The sequence below is a fragment of the Bombus vancouverensis genome, chromosome 15 (assembly GCF_051014615.1).
Source record: "Bombus vancouverensis nearcticus chromosome 15, iyBomVanc1_principal, whole genome shotgun sequence".
Taxonomy (NCBI): Eukaryota; Metazoa; Arthropoda; class Insecta; order Hymenoptera; family Apidae; genus Bombus; species Bombus vancouverensis.
The window spans coordinates 2,026,174-2,050,752 of NC_134925.1; the positions used below are offsets into that span (position 1 = coordinate 2,026,174).

At 43.3% G+C, this 24,579-nt stretch overlaps 1 protein-coding gene across 8 annotated transcripts in view; it reads right to left on the reverse strand.

Moving 5' to 3' along the window:
- heca (hdc homolog, cell cycle regulator) overlaps nt 1-24,579 on the reverse strand; it is a 167,710-nt gene that overhangs the window by 80,090 nt on the left and 63,041 nt on the right. For 2 of the 8 annotated variants that reach the window (XM_076624923.1, XM_076624924.1), the window contains 5 exons: nt 9,720-10,076; nt 9,065-9,321; nt 8,321-8,572; nt 7,874-8,045; nt 7,176-7,639 (listed from right to left, as the gene is read on the reverse strand). The exons of 4 other annotated variants lie outside the window; for them this stretch is intronic. In XM_076624923.1, the coding sequence (XP_076481038.1) occupies nt 7,359-7,639; nt 7,874-8,045; nt 8,321-8,572; nt 9,065-9,321; nt 9,720-10,071 (1,314 nt within the window). In that variant the 5' untranslated portion in view covers nt 10,072-10,076 and the 3' untranslated portion in view covers nt 7,176-7,358. Of the gene's footprint in view, nt 1-7,175; nt 7,640-7,873; nt 8,046-8,320; nt 8,573-9,064; nt 9,322-9,719; nt 10,077-10,568; nt 10,807-15,781; nt 15,848-24,579 lie in introns of those variants that run through there. 2 more of the 8 variants (XM_033347679.2, XM_033347675.2) reach the window with 2 other exon arrangements.

Here is a 24,579-nt window from a genome sequence, read left to right on the forward strand (position 1 = left end):
AATCCGCAAATTAGAAATTTCATACATTTTCGTTGTTTCTTCGCTTTATGTTCATTCGCAATCATCGATGTTCGTATCCTCTCCAAACCTGATTCAACGCTGATGCTTCGAATCGCGTAGTTTCGACCTCTCCGGAAGACAATTTTCGCTTGTTATTCTGAACATATTCGTCGATCTTTTATTCGCGCTGATTAATTATTCTCTTCGTCGAATTCTTGTTAGCTAAAATTATTCCTTTAAAATTAATGTTGCATTACCTAATACGAATTCAATTCAAAAACGTTACTTGGAAGAGAACTATATTTTGTATATTTCCAATGATTTCATATATTTCAAAAATATACTCGCCAACGATAGTATATCTTTTACAAGCGTTGACAGTTCTGGTATTAATCGCATACAACAGAGTTACCGTTTCCAGTCGTAAGTCAATTATTTTCCAAACAGCTAAGTAAGAACCGTCACGCGAGCTTCCAATCCAGGCCAGAGCACAACGGAGGATTCCGAATGCCATCGATACTGCCAGCGATGCGCCATTAATCGTGTCTTTTTGTTGCGCACTATCGGCTTAGAAAACCGGTCCCCGTTAGCAAAGAGAGGCAAACCTGTCTGTAAAACGTCCGAGCAATTTAAAACGCGTCCCAGTCGTGGGTCACTGTTAATGATCGTCTCGTTATCGGGACAAAAATGCCTTAATTTCGAGGCTGCTCTCCGATCCATCGAACCGGCAGAGATAAGGCACGTTGAAAAGACTCGAACAAGGCGCACAGACCGTTCGTTTTAATCAAGAAACGAACTGCTCGCATGAAGAAGAAACGGAGAAAGCTTGATACGTGTCGCGACGACAACGGTACCCGCGCGTGATGAAACTAGCGATGGAGCTGATACAATACGTACCGATTACGTTCGAACAATTTGATACTTAACCCTTTTGATACGAATTAAGCGTGTATTTAGTTTACATTGATATACATTTCTATCGTTTAATTTACGTTGGCTATATATTTATGCAAGTACGCGACTAAGAATATATTTTCATGAATTATTTCCTTTAAACGTAGTTGCCTGTTAATAAGCGTACCTACACGCGCAAATACAAAGACTTTTATCGTTTTAAAATACCGCCTATCTTTTAGTGATGTAATAAAGAGCATATTTGGTTTCTCGAGCTCTCTCGATCGATTCCTCGTTTCAAAAATGGAATATTAAAAAAGGAACAAAAATAGAGTGGAGTAGTGGAAATTGTGAGAATTGACGTGGATAATTACAATATGATATAGGATCGGGAAATTCGTATGTTGATATCGACAAGCATCGATGCTGTATCAGTCCCAACGCTAGGCTACAGCCTACGACCGGTTGCTGCTGCATTCGCTATGCAACTGGGTCGCTCGGAAATATACGCACCGTAACGTTAGCCGATCTCTTTTAACGATCCACGATTGACCGGGAACACCTCGAGAAACGAGGCGATTTCACGCCTCGTCCTTCGCGTCGCGCTGCATTTGGATACGCTGCTGATTACACCTTGGATTAAGGATGATCGCTGACACGGATTAACACGCGTAATATATCGACAGTTGAGCAAGAGAATCGTAATTTTCGAATTCCTTGAATCGCATGAGAGTAATTTTCGCGAACGCGGCAGACCTAGAAAACAGAACAAAGAAGATTAAAAAAGCAAAACGCTTGTTTACTTTGCTGTGTATTACCGTCCAATATTGAAATTGCTATATTATGTTGGAAAACAGGAAACGCGTAGTTATTGCGACATATTGCAGTGGGGAACAGGAAACACGTAGTTATACGATATTTACATAGCAGAAAAACAGTAAACGTAAAATTAGCATCAGCGACTTGAAATCGGAGTACACGCATGAAAATGACAGCAAGTGTCAAACCGAATTCATTGATTTTTATTATACTGTTGTAATATCGTGGAAATTAAGATTAAATTTTTCCCCGATTACTTACAATTTATTAATATTGAATTAAATATACAAATATAAATTGGACAGAAAACGATGTTTGTTTAACTGAAACTAAATGCGATACTCGTTATCTATATCAAATAACTTTACAGTTATTTGGCAACTCTCGTCACAACGAATCTAACACTCTCTCTCTCTCTCTCTCTCTCTCTCTCTCTAGACAACTCGATCAATTCTCTCAACTCTACTCTTCGGTGTCTCGATCAACTCTGACTCTCTCAACACACACACACACACACTTTTCGACTCGCACACTCTGACCTCTCGGTCGTCCCTCCTTGAAACACGAAACCGTCCTTCTGTTCTAACGTTATTTGTTGTTTTTCTCATATCTATATAAGAACTAGGCGACTTTAGTCACATAGGCGCTCTTAAATAAGAATGGTAAACGAACCACAGAAAGACGACGTACATGGTTTTTTCTAATTTCAACCGACCTCTAACTTAAATTACTTTACGATATTACACTGTATAAAGAATCTTACATTTCATTTTTTATTTATGTTTCATCGCCTGTGGCAGACGGAAGTTAGTCCTTCGATAATTTCTAAACGTTCTAATTTTCACATTGGAAGAAAATCCCAAATTTTTTAAAAAATTACTACTTACGAATAAAAAGAGAATGGATTCCTTATGATCTAGTAAAAATACAGGAGGAAAGCGACGAAGAAAAAGCAAGGGGCTGATATTGCTATCGCTGATAAAACGGTACGCTGGAACGCGACCATTGACGCACGTGCACAGTAGTTTCTTTCAGGGCGGGCACGCGGACTGGTGATAAAAGGATTCCGTGTAGAACATTCGAAACAGCGATCTCCATTGACGTCGATCCTCCTACGAATTCAGCCCTCTCCCGCGTGTACCGAGAAAGAGCCAGCGGCAGTAAGTAGATAGTGGACAGACTGACGATACTAGTCAGACGCGGCAAAGATAGAGATACAGGCGAGAGAGAAGCTTGAGCGCGTGTACAAGCTAATGCATAATCGAGAGACGAGCGAGACTGGCCCGATACCGCGTTTATTTCTGCGTTCGCGTTATTTATGGTAGGCCGATAGCGCGCACAGGAAACGAGAATCTCGCGATTCGGACAGACCAAGATCGGAGCAGATAGAAATTAATTAATCGCCTACGGGGCACCCTGCTTCCTCGTTTTCGCTAAATTTGGAGGCTCGAGGGTCTAGGCAGAGTTTCGACTCCATTAGCGGCGGCTTCATTCCGGGGACACCGTTACAAGGTACGTGATGGAAGATTGATTAACGGTGAAACTAGGGAGCAATTAATCGGCGCGCTTGCTCGTTGGAGAATCGTGAAAGCTTTGCAATAGGACAGAATATTTGTATTTTCCTTGGAGATGTATGATTCCTGCAAATTCATATAATTCGACGAATTCGAGGAATTCCATGCAAGATATTTTAGAAGACACGCGTAAGCTATGCGAGTGGACATGATATTTGTGTATTTTGACAGGGAGAACCGTGAAAATTCACGTGTCCGTATAAATTGTAGTAATCTAATGAAATATTTTGTAGCAGAGAAGCAATGCTACGCATAATGCTAGAGTTTCTCACGTAGAACCGTAGAATTTGAGTAATTTTATAAAAAGTCTCGCAAAGAATAGAATCGTCAAATAACACACGGAGAACCTTAAAGTCTCGTAAAGGACACGATACTTGTATTTTTTACACGGAGTCGGCAAAGATCATGCAGCATCGGAAATTCGAGCAAAAGTCCGTTAGAAATTCTACGTTCTTCGAATAATTGTCGCGCCGCTAATACGAAATGCAGCAAGAAATAAAACTGGTACCAAGATGGCTTGAACGTGGTAGCTGCACGAAAGAAGCAACTCTTATCTCTTCGGTATTCGTGCGAAAGCCACAATTCCAACCGATCGTACGAACATGCACTTAGGAAAAATCGGCTCGCGACACGGTGACCCGTCCTCGTTTCGCGCGTGACGCAGGCGAGCATGCCGTGCGGAGTCGATACGAGGTACGAGCATGGCCTCGCGATAAATCGCGAAGGAGAGAGGTGCAGAAAAAAGCGCGCTCTCGCAGCACGGTGCTTTTCGGCTTCGAGCTGTGTGTCGCCGAGAAACGAGCGAGCACGCGTGACGATACCGAGCGGAGAGAGGCCAATGGCCCCGCGGTGCAATGGTGCAGTGTGCAATCGACGCGGAGCAAACGGGAGAAGAAGAGAGTAAAAGAGGGGACGACACACGTGTGTGCGCGCGCGCGTTCGCACCGTCTGCCAAGTGATCCGCGAGCGGAACCTTGAAGCGCGGATCGTGTGTGGGTCGACTCAGCCAGCCGAAGAAGAGACAGGTAAACAGGCTTGGAGAACGATAGGGTGACATCAAGAGAGGCAAATGGAATCTATCTGATGAGAAGAGAGGCAAAGGGTGAAAGTCGGGTCGCTGCGAACCCCTTTGTGCTGGAAACCGTGGCATACGAAAACCGCGACTTTTCGATATCGATTTTTGTCGTGAAAACCGAAACTTGGAACAGAAATTATACGGTAATTTAATTTGTATAATTATTCGGGTGAACAGACGTCGCTTGGAGATGAACTTTCATTACGGAATATAGAAAAGTTGTTAACAAAATTCTTTAAAAGAAATTAAAAAAAAAAAACGATGCTAAGGCGAAGGGAAGGATAGAAGGTTGCAAAGGTAGCAGAAGGTTTGTAGCGTTCGTAAACACGAGATGCGGCGTAATCATCCCTATCGCGTGGCGTAAAGCTTATGTGAAAAAACGCAATTTTCCGCAGACGCGAGCGTTACGTATAATAAAACGGTGCGACGATGGCATCGTGCGTGGTTCGTACCACGTCAGCGACGCGCTCCAGTTTGTCCTTCTCTCCCGATACACCGACGAGGATGGAAACTCACCGTTCATGAAATATACAACAGACTGCCTCGAACCAACGACTTCGAACTGGCTCTCTTGGCGTATCGGTCCAGCGTTCGGAGAGAAACCGGAGAAAGAGTCGGGTTTTGTCGGTGAACACGTTCTTCGATCATCCTTTAACCCTTTCACGCTGGATCTTGCGACATTGTTGTTTTACACTTTTGTACTTAAATGTAGAGATATATTTCCGCTTTCATAATTGGATAAAGTAGATACAAATTCCACGTACTTTGATAAAAAGAAAAGTCTATAGAAACGTACGAGATGTATTCGATGCTATTTTTCTGTATTTTTTGACTGGAAAATGAATCTAGCGAAAACCAACTCGCCAGAAGGGAAGTAGAAACGGACGAGAGAGTCTGGCAAACATTCTATAACACCGAGCCATTTTTCCACCAGTCGCTTCCAGAAGTCAGCTTCTTCCCACGAAGAAAGAACCTACGAGCGATTCTTGGCGGAACGCGCGAAAAACTCGTCTGGTCTCTCCTGACCTCCCGTCGGGGCTGTTTCTTGCATGAGAGCGTGCCTTTCTCCTCCAATACTTTCGGTTTCGCCGGCAAATTTATTCGGCGACGAAGGGATCCAACACTGTTGTAGAATGGTCACTCGCCTCTACTTGATCAGCAGCTCGTGGCTTCCGTTCGCCTAGCGTGTCAACGCTCACGGCGATCGCCACGAATAACGATTAACTCTTAGAGTATCGTAGGAACATATAATTTCCTATAAAAGAATTGCGAATTTAGACCACTTTGGTAGTTCTAGCGTTAACCCAGAACGTCGACCAACAGGTCAAATTCGCCCAATTCCTAATCTTTCCTCGTTCCGTAAATTTCGTTCCTCTGTTATAAACAACAAATTAAATTCACTTAACGAATATCAAGGATTAACCATATGATCCGATTTCCACGTAAAGATCATTTTATTCGATTCGAAACGAACGATGTCGGTTCGATCGTTGCGTGGATCTCCTAGACATCTTCCTGCTCGAGAACGTTTCTCTCCTTTCCTTCTGTCCCTCGAGGAATCGAGGCGCGCGTAAACATCCGGCCACGTGGGGAAACAGCGTTTGTTGGACGGTCCGCCGATGGAGGATCCGCAAAACGCACGACAACATGGAGGGAAAAATCTGCGAAGCTGAGACAACGCGTGGCTCGATACAGAGAGTAGGCAGCGTACGTCGACATGCAACGGCCGACCCTGACGAGAGGTTTATAGCAGCATCCATTATTAGAACGCTGATACGAGAAGCTACTACGCTTCATAAATATAAATTCGAATGCATAATCGATGAAAGCGAACGCCTACCGAGCGATGGCAACTGCATGACAAATGCATCGAACAGCAGAAAGGGAAGGGTAGGGAGAGCAGATATTTCATCTTCGACATTCCCGTATTTATTAAGACGAATACTAGAAACGTTTGATCTCCGATCGAATAGTTCCTCGGCAGAAGTTTATTTCGGAAACGTTAAATTGTTCGTTGATCTCATACTTTAAGATTGTTCCACGAACAAAACAATCTAACAGATGGAATTGAACGGAGTGAGGGGCTCATGATCGGAGGAGTAAAAGACAGTTGTTCTTTAAATTTCTACGCATAGTTATTAAAAAACAGTTAGTTGCTAATTTTTTTTCTTTTTTAGTAAGAAAGAGCAAATGTTAAATTTCACGCACAAAATCGAATTAAGTTTCTATATAACAGTGTTAAAATATAATTATGAATATACCATGTTCTCGGCGTTTCCTATTAAAGAAAGGCGAATAAAGAGAGGTAGGTGGTGTTTGCTATCGACGAGCAATTACCAATCAGGCTCTCATTGCTCGGTGATCGATCGATGCTCCCCGATTAACCCGTTAGGTCAACGTCCATGAAAGAACGCGTTCAGGCTTTTTCGTTCAAACGGGGCCAACCTTCTCTCGTAATATAAATAACTCTCATCACACACTAATCTCAACGATTTTTCATTTTACATGGGCGGAGCCAACCACAGGCGCATCATTGTTGACTCGAGAATCGCACCAAGGGCAGGCAAGCTGCAACGCAGCTACGCATTGTACGTGCCTCTGCATATGTGCGTGCACGAACCGTATAGTCCTCGAGAGTTCAAGTTTAGCTTGCATCTCCTTCCTTCGTCGGAAAAGAATTTTGTCCGCTTGGAAAATGAGGCTCTCTGAGTATTTCTCTTGGTAGGAAATTTATAATTTTAAATCCAGCGTTATACCGCGTGAGAGTTAAGGGATTAATTATTAATTATTCGATGTTTCTACATACGTGCATATTCGTTCAAGTCGAGCTACATTTATTTTTCAGAATTTACTTACAAAGTTTCTATGATCCACGCACCGGCATTTCACATTCATCTCGCCGTTATCGTACGATGACAAATTTATACTGCTATCGGTGCTCTCAGCGATAGATCCGCAGAAATATCTGTCTATGTATTTCTCGTGATCGAATGCTATCATCGTTCGTTGATGTCGTAGGTGCCGAACTCCCTTTGAATGTCGGCAAACGTCTTCCCCTTGGTCTCGACCATGCAGAATGTCACGAAAACCACGCTCAATAGGCAGATCATTGCGAAGAAAAAGAACACAGCTGCGTTCCCAACAGCATCGACCACGGAGGAAAACGATACGGTCACGATGAACGCCAGCATCCAGTTCAAACACGCCGCGCTGGAGGAAGCTGTCCCCTTTAGTTTCGCTGGGAAGATTTCGCCCATGTAGGCCCATGGTATGGGACCTGGTTTTTCGGAAAAGCAGTTTAAAACGCGATTGTGCGGCAAAAGAGTGTCATGTGAAATTGAAAAATGACTTTCGATAGTTTACAGACGAAAACGAGTCTTTATCGACATCCAGTACCATCGAGATTTCAAATTCTCTCATTGATTTCTCGAATTCCCAAACGGTTCCGAATGGGTTAAGTAGAGATGGATTTGCGTTAAAAGCGAGGCGATGATGCTACTTTGTTACTAACCGGCACCCAGGCAGAAAGCCAGGATATATAGGCAAGCAGAAACGAGCGGTAACCAAAATAGACGGTCGGCTTGGTCGGGATTGTTGGTCCTCAAAACGAAGAAGATGCCTAGAGCCATCAGACAGAGACACATCACGCCGCAGGATATCATCATGAGGATCTTTCGACCCAGCTATAACAATTTTCCAAACGTTGCTACGCTTTTTGTCCTTTGTGAGTTGGAGATTCGAAGAACGAACGCTGCATTCGGTACGTCGATAAATTTGTGTACTTTGCAAGAAACGTTTTCAACCCTTTCACGCTCGATGTCGCGTATAAATAATCGGTAAGAAAGATATTTTTATCAAAAATAATTCGATTTTAAAAGGGTTAAAAGCCTGTCAGAAATTCTTCAACGACGAAACGCAGCGTCCGCTCGTCGCAATTGCGAAAGATACGAGCGACAACCTGATCGATCAACGAGGCCGATATAGCGCAGGCGATCACCTGGACGACTGCGAAGATCAACATCTGGAGCAGGGGATCCATGTCAACGCCAGTTTGCCTGAAGATCGTCTCGCAGTAGAAAATAATAGCGTTGATGCCGCTGAATTGTTGCGCGAACATCAACCCATATGCCACTCCCATGGTCTTCAACACTGGTTTCTTCAAGAACGCAGAGAACGTCACCTTCTCGCGCCTGCTTTTGTCTATTTGGTCCTATTTTCAAGTACCAAACGCTGCTTCAAAACGCGATACTCAGTTCATACTTGCCTTAAAATAAACCTTTGATGTACAGTAGAGTTCCATTTATTTCCATTTGTCATCGGATGGAAAGCAGATCATAAACCAGAGGTCCAGATAAATGGATTCAAGCGACAGAAATTCATTTAACCCCTCGGTAGCCTCGAAAAGTCAAATCCATCTAAAAATACCTCTAACTGTTCTTTCTTATCATAAATTGACTCGATGTCTGAGATACGTGGTCGTAACCGTCACGGATCGATAACTAAAGTTTGTAACAACTAAAATTTTGTTCCAACAAATGGAGTTCTACCGTACTGTTTCTCGAGCAAAAAGTATTTCTTCCTGGCTGGATATTTCGCTGCTCGCAAGTGTTCACACTGCCAGCGAACATAATTCGCGAATTGCTTGCGAGCAACGTAAGAATCTCGCAAATACTTCGGTATTTGTAGCAAGTGTAACACTGACTTTAAACGCGCTGATCTCAGGGTCGATATCGTACTCCGATCCACGGAAGAATCGCATCGACTTCTTGGCGGCTTCTTCGTTGTCTTTCGCCATGTAAAACAGCGGACTCTCCGGCATGAAGGTCATGATGCTGGCGAATAAGAGAGGAGCGATACCACATAGAATCGATATCACAACGATGTTCCTAGCGTAGCCGCAGCAGTAAGCATACAGAATCCCGATCACGAGTAACAATTGGAAGAAGACTCCCAAGGTACCTAATCATACAATAGAGTCAAGCTTTTTATTAAATCGTACTATAGTATTTAGAGTAATGCCTACTGAAGAGGATGGTACAACGTTTGAAAGCTTACGAATAGGAAGGTTTTTGTTACCATAATTTACATCGTTGATTATAGATCTGCTGTGTTAAACATCGGTTATCGATTGCCGTTATTATTGCCTGGCATTGTTTCTTCTTCGGAGCATCTTTTTGCCAGAAACTCTAAATATTCGCGATCCTATCATAAACTTTCTAACGTACCTCGTTCCCAGTAGACACTGATATAAATACTATGGCGCAAGAATCTTAATATTCTTTGAACCCGATCGAAAAAAACTATATTTTTCCTTCGGTAAAGCGCAGTTCTGCTGCAGTTTCCTTTTTCTCTCGTACCTCTGATCTCTTTTTCGGAAATCTCGGCCGAGTACATCGGCGCGACGACGCAGAACATTCCGCCACAGGCGCCGGTTATCAATCTGCCCATGACTAAAAGCACGAACGTAGTCACCCCAATTGTGATGAACATCCAACCGAGAAGGAACGCGGGTACCAGCGACATCATCGTCCACTTTCGACCGATCTTGTCGACCAGGAAAGGCACCACTGGCATCCCAAGTGCTGCACCCAGCGGAAAAACCGACGCGATCACGTTCGTCGAGAATGTATCGTACTCGTGCTTCTCTTTCAGCACTTCGACGCACGGCGCGCTCCAACCAATTCCGCAGCCCAAAGAGAATCCGCCCATGCATGCTACAAAATTTACGTCATGTATCTACAGTCGATCGTTTCTCTTACCGATTTCACACCAGTGAATCATTAAAACACGTTCACAGTCCAAGGCAAGAACATACATATTACGACATCGTACGTCCAAAGAACCGATATATCGCGAATTAAAATCTCGTATAATTACGTGTACTAACACGTTGATCGCTACAATGGTTATCGGCGACTGCTAAACTTTTTACGATGCTTAAAACAAGGCAAATTTCACGGACTAACGAATTTTCAAGGATACGAACGAGCCTGAGTCTTTTCAAGCTAGTCCGAGTCCGTAATCTCGGATACCCGCATACGTCTAATCTACGCGACTATAGACCAATCACACCATAGGGGTTAGGGAACTGTGAACGTGTCAAAAAGATTGCAATTATCAGGCGAATAGGTTAAATCGTTTACATCGAACGAAATAATATTGAAAAACCGTCTATAGGAAGAAATTTCGGGAAGTAAGAAAAGAACCTGCGCAAGCAGCGATGTACTGTGGAAGCCTTCTCCGGAAGAGATTTTTGTAGTCCTCCTTGCCTCTATCCGCCATTTTTCGTTAGATACTGTTACCCGATCTCGATTTGCGATTATATTCGCTCGTTTTCCCTCTATGAAAATTGAATGTTTCTCGCCGTCACGTATAGGTACAGTCTGTGTGTTCTCTCATCGATGCTCGAGTACGATGATCATCCTTTTTTATGTGGCTATACGTCTTGAACAAAAGAGCACGTGGAAAATGGGGAGAACGTAGGAAAACGACGAGATGAAACGTTCGAAAGGAGGAAAGAAAACGATCCTCGGACCCGACACGTTTCCCTGTTCCAATAAACTCGTCGACCAGACTATGGTTCTCAAGGACGATACCTGCGGCGGCCGTATTCCCCGTCGACTGCGGGGACGACGCGGTGGTAATAGGGATAAGGTCCCTTCCTCACGCCCGGTTACTTCGGCTAACGACATTCAAATTCCATTAGGACAGCGCGCGATGTGCGGCTGACAACTTTCAGATTACAGATCGGCTCGTTCTCCTCGGTTTTGGCGAGAGAAGAACTCTTGTCGGAATAATGGCGGGGAGAGAAAGGGGAAGAACGGCAAGGAAAAGAGCTCGAAGAAACGGGAACGATTAAATCGCGAATACGGACCGGGTATTTAAATGAGTGCATCTACATTTTAAATATCTTCTTCGGTGCCACTGTGACTCCGGGTTGACTCGAATTCTTACGAATCCATTCATAACTTTATAGTATAAAGTATTTCTAATATAAAATCTATATATACATGTATATAATAACGATATATTTAGCAATATATATTTTTTTTCACGAGAATCGATGACCTTTTGGTCCATTCTTTTTTTCCTTTTTCTGTTTGTTACAGTTAGTTTGGTCCAAAAATAGTAAAGCGAGTCTTGGAAATATTTTTGTTTGGATTTCTAGGAATCGAAGGAACCTCCTTTCTTAAGAAGCTTTGAAAATTCTAGATACTTTCGAATATTATACCTATGCGTTCTGTGCATTTATGCATCTTGAAGTTTTGTATACAAACTCTCGGTTTACTTGCCAACCAAACCAAGTATTTTGACTTTCATAATTTTCTATACCTACAAAACTTCGCGTCCGACACCGAGTAAGATCGCAAGCTGAAATCGCCTCGATGAGTTCTCGCTGATTTGCAGGGTGAACGACCTATGAACGAAGCTTTCCTCTACAACAGTGCATTGACGGGAGGAAGGAAATCGGAGGAAAGATAAAGAACGCGGCTGTTCTAGCTTCTATCTACATATACACCACGAGGCTGCTTCCGACGAGGAACGTCCGCGGAGGGAATTCTAGATAACCGATAACGATACGTACTCGACTGGTGATCGAGCTCTGAGAAACGCCGTGTCGTTGTACGATCGTAAGAGAGGATGCACTGTTCTTCCAGCGAAATCCGCCGCCCTTCGGGCCACGATAAGAAAAATAACGCACGAATCAACCGCCTCGTTATCCGTCTGCTAAAATTTGAGACGTCGAAGATGGCTTTACTTCAGGCAAACGTCGGTCCAAAGGCTGAAAAGAACTCTTTTGCAAATCGAAGCGCTCGAACGAAAGTTTCCACAGTGCCGTGAACAGACACTGTCCTCCTAAGTTTAACCGCCCCATCTAGCGTTTCTTCGGTTTTCAGAATATACCTCTTGATCGAACGTCCGACTATCCGAATAATATCGAACTGTAACAGGAACCAAATACGCGAAATATACTCAGCTATGTCATACTCTCTGTATATTCGATCAGGTTAGCGATCTCGTTAGAAGTCCATCGCTATACACGTGTGCAATGAAGAAATTACTGAACGAATTAAGGAGAAATTTAGTAGCAATAGAAGCAAGCAACAGATGACGTGAAAATGTGTAATTTGTCAGTTGCGAAGGATTTGAAAAACAAATTAGAAGAGCAAGAGAAAAATAATCGTTCGCGACAAATTGTACCGCTTTTCATATAAACCGCGTTGACGAGTTTAGTCGTTCGATTGTTTAAAAAATTCGAGCGTTTAGTCCTTCTGTAACCAATTAATTCGAATAATCGAGGTCCTACTGCGTAAATTCGCCAAAGATAATTGCAAAGGCGCACAAGACGTAATTGCAACGTATCACGAACTCATTGCCTTTTTCTCGCCTTTCAAGCACACCGTTTCCATTCGCGTCGTGTCTCGGCTCTCCAGGTCCGCCGGGAGCACCCCGCATTTACATATAAATATAAGTAAAAAGCGTATTTGCATTCAAATGTCTGGCGGCAGGGTCGAGGTACAAAAGTTCGACGGCATTCTCGATCGAAAGTTCGCGGGAAGACTAACCGCGAGTGGAGCAGGTAAATGAAAGACACGTCGATGACGGAGAATTCGAGGGGTCGAACGGAAGATCGATCGAGCCACAAGTTCGACTGCCGATAATAATTCGGAAAATTTGTCCAATCAAACGTATCTTGGGAAATTACATTCCAATGGATATTATTAAAATCCATGTAGAAAACATTTAAGTATTTGACTTTAGTACGCGATACATGTTTGCTACTTTTTATTATTTCACACTTTTCAGGAATAAAATATTCCAGATATCGGCAAAATGTTAAAAGAAACCGAAATCTTAAGAATATGCGAGAATAGTTGGGTATTTGGCAATAAAGTTAAAAAACAAATTATCGAGCTTTCAATCGAATCGCATTAGGTGTTCCGATACTTATGGACGATAGTAGTGTAGGTGGGCTGTGCATTGCTGCCACCTTAGCTTTCGAATTCAATTCGTCACGGAAGTTGCTGCAACGCAATACGATAGAGTCCGGTTTGGGTGTCGATGGACATTAGCGGACTTGTTTTCCAACGACTAGACTAGTTATCGAAACATTGTGATTTCCGTGAAAAATTCACTAACACATTGGCTATCGATCGTGGGATTAAAGTTGGTTACGGGCATCGAGGTAATGGAGCTGGATAATTGATCAAAATCCGAGTATTATATCTACCGTTCTATCTCTCGCGAGTTAATAGAATGTTATATCGAGTTCCATTCATCGAGGCTCATTCAAGAATAGGAATGAACTACGATCGCTCGTCATGGCTCGACGGCTTCCCCCTTACCAGATGAATATTCCATCTATCCAACGGTTATTTATCGTAGCGACGCTTAATCGTGCAACACTCGCGTCATTTGCCAGCAGTGAAACGCTTTGTCGTCGCTTAATTTACACCGAACCCTTGGAGTTCATCGATTCCGACTCAACGACTGTCTGTTGGCCGTTAATCAAAGATACGAGTTGGTTGTACTTAGGGTCCAAAGATGTACGAACTTGGTCGTTTAATCTTCAGAGACCGGAGAAGAAGATACGCGGTTAATTATCGCAACAGTGTCAGAGATCGCGACGACTCGAGCGCAGCATTCAACGGTAAAAATTTCCTCGTTTTCCACGTCTCTTGGAAACTTGCCTCGTTCGATATCCAACGTTGGCCATCGATATACGAAAAACGCTCCAATAGTCGGCAGTCGTCTAAACTCGATCCTCTCCCGCGTCGTCCGCGAGCGCATAGAACGCAAGCAGACCTCCAAACGGCTTACATAAGCCGTCGACTGGCTTTGCTACCTTGAAGTCGGTCGTTGCCGCTGTCTCTTGCAATCGCTGCATGCCGGCGTATGCATCGAACGTTCTTTACAACCGACTGGCAATCAAGACTCACAACGACGCGTGCACGGGAACACACGGTGAAACGAGAGAGGAGAATGCACGCGGCAACGAATAGATTTCAATTTCAACGTGGGAATGCGCCTCTATGCCGGTGCTGGTATTGATCCTCGCGGGACGGATAATAAATTGTCGATTCGAGACCGTGCGTCCGGAGGAGACGTCGTTAAGAAGACGATACACGTCGCCTCTCTCTTCCCTCTAGTCCAACCAAACAATCTAACCCCCTTCGTACGTATTATTATTCCCGTGGCGGATTCCGGAGCTGAACGCGCCACTAACGAGCCAATCTCTGCGCGATGGAACGTTTAATGATCACGGTGTGTGATCTTTGTACCAATCGTCGGGGCAGACCTCGTCGATACCCTCTCGAACATCGGACGTGATATCAGGATGCGATCTCGAAAATTTTCCAGAGCTGGGAATCGCGAAACGAAGGGGCAATTGTTCATCGCGAATGGTCGAGAAGGTGGCTGGCAAAAGCGAGAGATGTATAGAAGCAATAATTATCGAGCGACAAGTGACGGGGAATTAATATCGTATCATTTTAATGAGAGATTGTAAATAGAATATTAATTTGTAAGTAACTTTTGCAATCCAAGCTATAGATCACCTGTACAAAAAATGGAAAGTACGTATTTTTTGTACATGATGTCAATGATATAAGAAAATCTAACTGGTCTAATCTATATTCTTCGTTATTTTGTCGTTTCTAGCACCTACGTGTACTCTGTTCGTTTCTCCTCGGATCTCGATATAGATCGTGACAAATTCGTAGATACGACCATCTTGGCTATTGAAGAAAATGCTGTGTTTCGCGTCCTAAGATCGTGTCAAAGAAGGACGATCCTATTACGAATATATGTCCAGCTGAATTCCCTGCAAAATTTCACAGTTCGAAACCGTCGAAAATATACGTAACGCGCGAAGCTGTATAAAATTTGCAAAATAAAACGTGCGTGACGATGTTTCATAGAGAAAGAGTTTTTCTACGTTCAAAAGAGACATAAAAGTTAGAAAACCATCTAAACCTGTATCTATGCCACTAGCCACCTTTCTCAACCACGGAACGGTACTTCACCGAACGCCTGTTTTGTCGCAGAACTTGCAGGAAACTTGCAAGTAACTCACGGGGAAGCGACAAATTCGTTGGAACAAGTTTGCGACAACTTACAACGCGACGGACCAATTGTTTCGAGAAATCAGATCGAAACGTCGAGACGACCTAATTCCGAGGGGACATGGCCAGGGGATGAGAGAAAGAGAGTCGCCCACCCTCGCGCAATCGATTCTAACGAGAGAGGCTTAGGACGGCCGATCAAGCTCGTATAAATCACGGCTCCTTCCCCACAGGGTGTTAAGGCGGACGGGAATGGTGTTCCCGATAAAAGTCACCGGACCACAGGAAATTCCTTTCCCGTCGCTACGAATCGAACTTCGGGACATTGGTTTCTCGCTTAGCGGATTACGTACCACGTCGAGCGAGAGTGTATTTCGCTGCGAACTAAGAATACATAGGGGATCGGCCAGTGGATTTACCTGGAACAGAAAAAGGTAAAAGCGAACCATTAGATACGTGTAAATGCCAAATTCCATCGGGGTAAATGCGTAAGAGTTGAATAACGCGTCGAATACATCACGCGCCGACTACGAGAAAACTTATAAGAGCTAGAACGTCGGTTCGATGTATAACTAATGGAAATAATAACAACACAATGGCCTCGTACAGAGAACGTGCTCGCGTTGATTTACTTTTCACGGTCTGCTACACCGTTATGGAACACCCACGCGTGTGTGTGCGTGTTCAAATACTCGTGCGAGTCTGAATAGCCGTGTGTGTCGTGGAATACGTGCGTGATCGAATCAGACACCAAAATTAACATTCTTTCTAAAATTTTTACGAAAAAAAGTTTGTTTCCGATTATACGGAAGATAATGATGGCTCTAAAATTCGAAAGGAATTCTTTGAAAAATTAAACGATTAAAAAATAATGGTCGCGATGATTACCGGTAACGAAAAAAATTTTCCTCGTCTACGATGATTTTTCTTTATTAAAATCGTTTAAATCGAGATATTTACTAATTCTTATACCGCAACTCTTTTGATGTCGATTAGAACCGTCACGATGTCGATGGCGCGTGAACGATATATCGCGACTCGATCCTAGAGAATCGGGGATCGGAGAGAACACACACGATTGCGCGACAAAAACCGCTCGCGCGACCGTTCGTAAATTATCGCGATCGCGCTTCACGCTCGATTTCAGAGAACCTCGTGTTGGCTTTATCGAAGCCGACGTCGACGAAAACGCTAGGGGATAATTGGTAATTTCGATCCATTTGTCAAACGGAACGCGGCAGCCTCGTTGGAACGTGTCACCACGAGCTACTTTTGCAAACGAGCCACCATACCGTCCACCCACCCATAAATCTTGGCGAATGCCGGCCGTTAATTTTTTGTCCCGCTCAGACTGACCTACAATGTAAGCTCGAAGCACCGGGATCGAAATAACTCGAGTATTCTCATTTTCAAGTTTGGCCTTTCGTCTTTTCAGCGTTGAAACTTAGCAACGGTACTAATATTTTCTTCTTGCCCAGTTGACAGACAATCGTACGAGATACAGTTACTTGCATTAATATTCGCACACGGTACTATCTGCGTACCTGTTGCTTTATATAAAAAGGGGTTGATTTAAATATCGCGTTGCTTATTTCTCGAGAATACAAACCAATTCATCTTCGAAATGAGGTGTAAAAGTGTTGTCCGTGATAATTGTGACTGCAGGCTGTAGATGTCGCTGCTAGGATACTGCTGTATTTTCTTCTCATTTAAGAATCGTGGAAGGAAAATCGGACTCCGGTCGCCAGGATTTGAACCAGCGGGTCCCGAACGTTCGTAACCTAAGGCGCTAACCACTGCGCTGTCGTCGTCCGACATTAGTTAGTGTCGAGTGGTGGTATTTGTGCTATCGAGTGCCTCCATAGAAATATCGTGTCGATCTGCTTCTCCCTTTTATCGAAGGAAAAACCGAACCTCGATCGTTCGATAAGTTTGTCGTGATTTTTTAGTAAAACGATCATAAGCCTAGATCTTTCGAACAAAAACTAGAACACATTCTGCACTCGGATTCTTTAGAATTTAGAATTGTTTCTCTTTTGACGTGTTTGTTTCAAAGATCGAAAACTTGTCGGTCGTGGTGCATTGCATCACATCCAATTACAAGTACGAACCAATACCGGCAAATCGAAGGCTCGAAAAGCAAATGCAAAAATAGCTGCCGCATTCCGACGCTTTACGAGCCGATAAGATACAAGTATTGTTTCTAAACTAGTTCTACGATGGAAAACCAAGTTTTGCGTATCAGGCTTCGAAACGTGTTATTACTCGATAAGATAGGAAAACTGGTCGGTGCTTCATTGTTGTCCTGTCCTAATCGGCATATCGTTCGAGCAACTCGCTTTTCAAACTCGCACTGGCACTGCCTCGGTGATTCATTGAACAACTTTAACACGATATACGTAAAGTAGAACGCAACGACGTTTTAAGAATCGATAACTACCAAACCACGAGTTTCGTTAAATACTCGTTCCGGTTTGAAACATATAGTTGGAATAAACTTATCGCGTAGTAAACTTATCTACGTATCAGCAGTTGAAATAAACAGAAAATAACGTTTGGAGAGTTATAAAGGAATCAACTTTGTTTGATTTACCTCGAGGCGATATGACGCTGACGCGATAGATCAGTGATTCCCAAGTTCAGAATCAGAATTCAACAAGATCTTTCTTCTTTTCTTTTTCCTTTCTTTCTTTTTGTAATCGCGTAGCTGCATCTGCTGTTGTAAATTTTAGAATTTGAATACAAAGTGTGCGTAAACACTTGTACATTTTCTAACGTGCGCTGTGACTATAAAGAGTTTGGGAACCACTGCTGCAGATGTATAGAGCGTCGCAACTCAAAATAATGCGGTTTTGTATTCCATTACTCGCCTGAAGAATCGCAAGTGTGTCAGCTAATGGTCGTGAAAATTTCAAGTCTCGAATTAGTCGATAATTTTAGAAATTTTAACAATATTCTGGTCGTTTCTGTGAGCGTCCTAACATTTCTGACTGCTGGTGCACATTAGAGAGTTATTAAACCGTCGTTGCACGCTTGCACGTTTTATTTCCATACAAATGCGTAGATGATTCTTTGCAACAGGAAGATGAGACAAAGAGCATTAATCGAATTCATCGACAATCAGGCAAGAATTGTTTTCTATTTGCAACTTATTTCTCAAAGTTTGGGCGTCCGTTTGTGCCACGCAATTTGATTTCGCGTTTCCTTTGGCGGTTTACGCGCAGCTGGCCGAAACAAATCGATCGATTGTTCGTTGCAGGGCTGCGGGTTGAATTCCACAAAACGACTAAGAAAAATAACCAGAGAGAGAAAGAGAGAGAGAAAAAGGGAGAGGAGAAGGAGGGAAAGAAAATGTGTTTTCCCATCTTGCCCGTTCCTGTTCTCTTCTCCCCGCCGTTATTTCTCGGCGATTCACCGTTATTGACGACGCGGTCGCGTTAGAAAACTCGTACGAATTTAATGTACCATAACAGAAATATTGCGAGCTCTTTTGTGACGGTGGTAGAGCCGACTCCGCGGGAAACTTCTTTCTTTTTCGCGCGTGCTGCTCTTTTACCTTTCCAGCCCGTTAACCACAATTCGCGCCAACGGTGTACAACACCCTTCCTTGCCTTTTAGGTACCGCAAAAGTACAAGCGATCTAAATAACAATTTAATATTCGATATATAGGAATATGTCGCCAGACACCGATTCTTCTTTTATAGTATTAGATCGTTTCGAAGCTTGGGGTATTTGAATTGTATATTTTGAAAAAAATATGGGTTTGGGATATACAGTGGGTCACGAAAGTATTCGTCGATACTGGTAGATTCAGACTGCTTTTATGAACGTATCGTGCGCGTTATGCGAGATATGTGTATTTTGAAATTTCATTGCCATTCTACAGGATCGCGACTCTACATACTGAATATGTCCTGAAACGTTTGCGGCGAAATTCTACGTAGAGATTCGAAATGAATCGAACAGTTCAAAATCGAAACTCTTGGAGAGATTTTTTGTTCGACTCGCGAGCCAAGATAATTTCCGAAGCAAAGGCGGTGAAAGCTGGATTTCCTCTCTTAACGATTGCGAGAGAAACGCTGAGGAAGCAGCAGCAGCCTGGGCTAAATCTACATTCTGCTGCATCCGAATCTCTTTCTTTTTCGCTCAGACACGCAGAAGAGGGTGAAAATGTCCCCGGGAGGCTTCTCTCCCGCGAGTTGCGCAAAAAAACGTCCGCCTCTAGCCGCGCGAAGCACCATCGTCCAAAGTGTCCTCGTCTTCTTTCAGATTTATCATATTGCTCGCGTGTGGTGCGTGCATGAGAACCGGCGTACGTTTTTCACGAACCGTGAAACCTGCTTGAAACGCGTTTTCCAGTTCCAACTGGAACTTTTTCCACTAGCCGGCTCGTCCCAGCTTTCCTTCGCTCTTTCGATTTTCTTTTCCGACGATTAATCGACTCCGGATGGGGTTTCGTTCGGTCGAAACTCCAAGGGGATTCCTTGGTAGCTCGCAAACATCCCAGACAAAATCGACGGGACGAAAACCAAATGGATCCAAAGACCTTTTCTTCAAAGTTTAGCAGCTTCTTTCGCGAGAAAGCGGGATTTTCATTGGGACGAGACGACGATGGTCGGGGATCCTCGGCGTGTGAATCCGGCCAGTGGCCCTTGTATGCTCGTTTTTTGCGTGGAAAAGGAAACGAGGAAGCAAAGAAGGAAGAGGCGAGTCGCTGGAAAAAAGAACTAAGGGGGGCCCGGCCCTCTTAATGCCTCGCGGCAAAATTCGCTAAACGCTCGAAAGCAGCTGCTCCTGGCGTTACCAGTCATTTCCTCCTTTCTCTCTTTTTCTCGCTTCCCTTCAAAGTTTTTCTCCCTCTGAACCACGGTGTTTGTCATCTCTTCCACCTTGCTCCCATTACCACCCTATTTCCGCGCCTTCAAGATCCGCACTCTGAACTTCCGGCGTCCTGGCCTCGTGTCTACGCCTTCGGAATTATTCCACGACAAAGGAGGCGAAGCGCTCGAAAAATAAATACGCGCAAGATCGAAAGACAACTGCCACGGAACGTGGCTGAGTCATTGCCGTGTTTCGATCAGCGATTATTTTCCCGCAACCCTCGTTGCTCTTGTTCGGTTCTCGTTGATAGAACGGTCGGAATGTTGGAGAAATAAATGAGAAAAAACGAGTTGTACCTATTGTATTAGAAATGTTTGTGTCGTTATAAAATTACAAATTTTACAATGGGAACATAGTCGTCAAGTCCTATCGATGGCTTCTTCCCACGTGTTCTAATTCATCGAGCAAAAGTAAAATCATCGACTCTTTTATTCTTAATGATAAAATGCTTATTACAAATTCCAGTCGGTTGATTTCACGTAAATAAATTTATTTCAAACTTTTTCATCCATTTGAAAGTCTTTGCTTTGAAAATACACTTCAAGATTTGCCATCGATCTAAAAAGATAATATTCAAATGGCCCGATACAAAATACATTGAAAAAGTATCCGTGTCGAATTTATTTGCCCAACTGGAGCTGGTCTTTGATCGTTTTTCTACTTTCACGCCGTAAGGTACATTAGCGAACCTTCGATCGTTCTTGGAACGAGCTCGTCGCGCTTTTCCAATTTCGCAAGCGAAGGTAAGAAGGGAGAGGGCAGGCGACGGCAGACTAGTTTCCCAAGTCCCAGCAGGGAAGCTCGACTCGAATTACCTTTAAGCAAGGGAGGCAAAAAACCGAACAGCTCGAGGGTCTCGGACAACGCAGCGTTCAAAATCGAACGCGCCCTTTCCTCCGTACAATTTGCATACCTTTCCTCCGAGAACTGAAATGACCCTGTGAAACGAGCATAAGGGTCCTTTCTGCGACGTCTAATGGTCTACGTCCCGTCGCATCTGCTCCAAATGGCACGGTACTAGCGTGGTTACGTAATTTTGTAACCGAGAATGGTTCTCCTCCCGCCCTTACCTGGCGAGAGAAACAACGATGACCGAAAATTGGGACTTTTCCGTGCCTCAAATATTCCTTAAAGCTTCGTAATATCGTTGCAAAGTAATTTATAGTCGTGTATTATTATATCAGTCATATCAACGTAATGACTTAGATTTGTCATAGTAGGATTAAGAAAATGATCGATGTTTAGCGGTTAATTCTACATCGGTAATCGTCCATGTTATTATCTGGCCATAGGCAACCCAAAAAGTTTGTATCTCGAGCAAAATTTATCTCGTCAATTTCTTCGAAGCAAGTTTTTATCTTTCAAGGGTCTCTGAACGTTTCACTTAAAAAGTGAAAATATCCCCAAAATGTTGTCTAAGTTTAAAACAGTAAGAGAAAAAATTACAGTACAAAACTATGCTTGCCCACGAAGAGCTAAAAATTAGATAAGGCAACGTGTTCCTCTTCCGATATCGCTTTCTAAATCGTGGCCGAAGGTCACAACCAACCACGAAACTTTCCATCTATCTTCACTAGCGCGTAACACTATCACAGCGGGGAATTATCAACGAGTCTGGGAATGCGGACAATTTTCCTCGTTGCTTGGTCGAAACGTGACAAAACGAGAGAATAGTGGAGAGAGAGATAGAGGCGTCAAAGGGAGAGCCGGGGACACGATACTTCGCCGGGCGTTAATAATGAGCCAGCCATTCCAGCGGCATCGGTGTCACGTCGCTTTGTTCCTCCGCGTATTATTCGGTCGCGCGCGTATCTGGAATAATCAGTCGCGTTTTACCGAAATAGCGACGCGCATTGTCCCGCAGGGTCTAGACGACGTCGGACGAAACGCGTTGGAATCGCAATGGAGAACAAAGACCGCGTCGAGGACGAGAGAAAGGATTGTCAGAAAAGTTTCACCAGTTTCTAGACAACTAAAGGGAGCCAAGGAAAGTTCCTTTTCTAGATCGTGTCTGCGCATTCGCTTTCCATTGAGTTCATTTTGCTCTTCTTCTTCTTCTTTTTCTTCGTCTTCTTTTACCGACCTTCTTTTTCACGGACTAGTTCGAATTCTAGAGAAAACTTTCCTATTAATCGAACGGTTCCTTCCGTCCTCCACGTTCTGCAGTAACATGGCGAACTAGTCGGTGGAAATACGATTTTAATCGCTTCTATGAAGTTTAGAAAACTTTCTCCGCGATAGTAACCTATATCTGGTGAAACCTACTAGAGAAAAACACCATATTCTATTACTCTTCACCTCGATACACGGTAGCAATACACGGCGAGCCTAAATTCGTAGCGCAACCAAAGTCAGCAAGATTCTATGGCTGAAAATAGGAGAAAGATGAAAATTCCGCTTCTCGGGAAACCAAGTTTCGACGCTTGTCACGAGACAAAAGAGTAACAGACTCCGATATGACACATTCACGCGTGTCCAAAGCACTTCCGACAATGATGCAGGAAAACAGCGGGGAAAAAAGGTGCAGAGGGAAAAGAAACGTCAACAAGAGAGACAAAAGGAATCGATATTAGCCGCACCAATTCCATTCGAGCGATACAAAGCGTGATGAAGGTTTGGGGCGCATTATGATCGATGAAATACCGTATTAAGGGTCCCCATCCTAGAAACAGACGCACCTGCCACTCGTTTGTCCTCGATCCAGTACCTTTTCCGACCCCCCGGAAAGGCGCAAGCCTACAATGAGATTGTTTTGCCCCGTGTTCTCTCTCTCTCTCTTCTCGCGGACGCCTTTGGTCAGGAGTTTCGTCTCTCCGGAGAATAGACAAGCGTATCCGATAGCCGTGCTTATTGGATCCAACGTTGGAGACGCATCTTTCCCTTTCCACCGGCAGCGCAAGGGACGATTCTTCGTTAAGAAGATTACTCGATCCGGGGACCCCGAGATATCGAGATCTAACGTTACCTGACCGGCGATTATTATTTCACGAACACGAAGAGAATTTCGTTTGGGGCTTGCGCGACCCCACGACCGAAGTAATAAATCGTGCACCGGCCTCCTGGTCCCGTGACAGCAGAATCGAAGCGTTTTAGATTAGATAAGGCAACGTTTCCTACGAGGAATGTATTAACGAAGGACTCTTGTAAATTAGAAGTCGATAGCCACTACTCTTCCTCGTAAGTTACGAGGTACGTGAGTTTTCTAGCGAATGCGTATAAGTAGGAAGTTTTACGGGGATTAAAGCAACGTTGGATATCGATGATGGCAATGTGAAAGCCAGGTAGTTTTGATATCGTAAAGAAGGAATATTTTCTGCGTCGCAGTTGACCTATCAACAGGAAATGCATGTTACTTCTAAACATAATAAAACACTGTTTAGATGTCAGTTTGTGTGACATGATATTATAGGAAAACGTTAGTCTCGATTTTCTGTATTTTTTAATGTAGAAAGTATTTCGATAGAAATTTTTAAAAGAAGTTAGTTGGCAGATGCGCGGAAATTAACTGCTTGGCGTATAAATTGATTTCAAGACAATTGCTGAAAATATATATACAACGGTTACAAAAACGATTTACATATGCCTATCATTTCCAACGAAACGCTTTTTTATCAGGTTTTATACGTATCCCATTTTCCTAACATCAAATTTTTCTAATCATATGTAAATATACACCTGCTACTAGATGATACGAAATTTAATATACCTAAATCTAATTGATTAGGTTTACCGGTATATAAATGCTATCACACAATGACGTGCGAATACTTGTTGAGGCGACTGCATATATACGAGACACGAGTAATAAGCATGAAATTCAAAATGACACGAAGAATGATGTACGTAATTGTTTCGAGCAGTCTACTTGATTTAATAGCCTCTTTCAATCCTCTGTTAATTAAAAATATCTCCTACGTCATGCCAGGCTTTGAAACAGCTTACACATTTTGACACGATGCGTGTATCACTTCACGTTGAAGTAATAAATGTTATCTCTACGTTGAAGAAACGAGGAAATTGGCATAACTGAGTAGCAGATACATGTTATCTGCAAAGAACACACGTTTGTGCGAGTACGTGTTTCTCCAGGAAAACTAAAATATAAAAATCAAGACGTCGATTGCTTCGAATTGCAAAGGAAAACAAGTCCGGAAGATGAAAAATCATATGAATATTCTCGATAAAAGTCATCGGTACCTTTTATACTTTTTCCTTATAAAGTGAGAGAAACTGATTGCTCATACGGAAACGGTAATCCCGCGCTGGGAA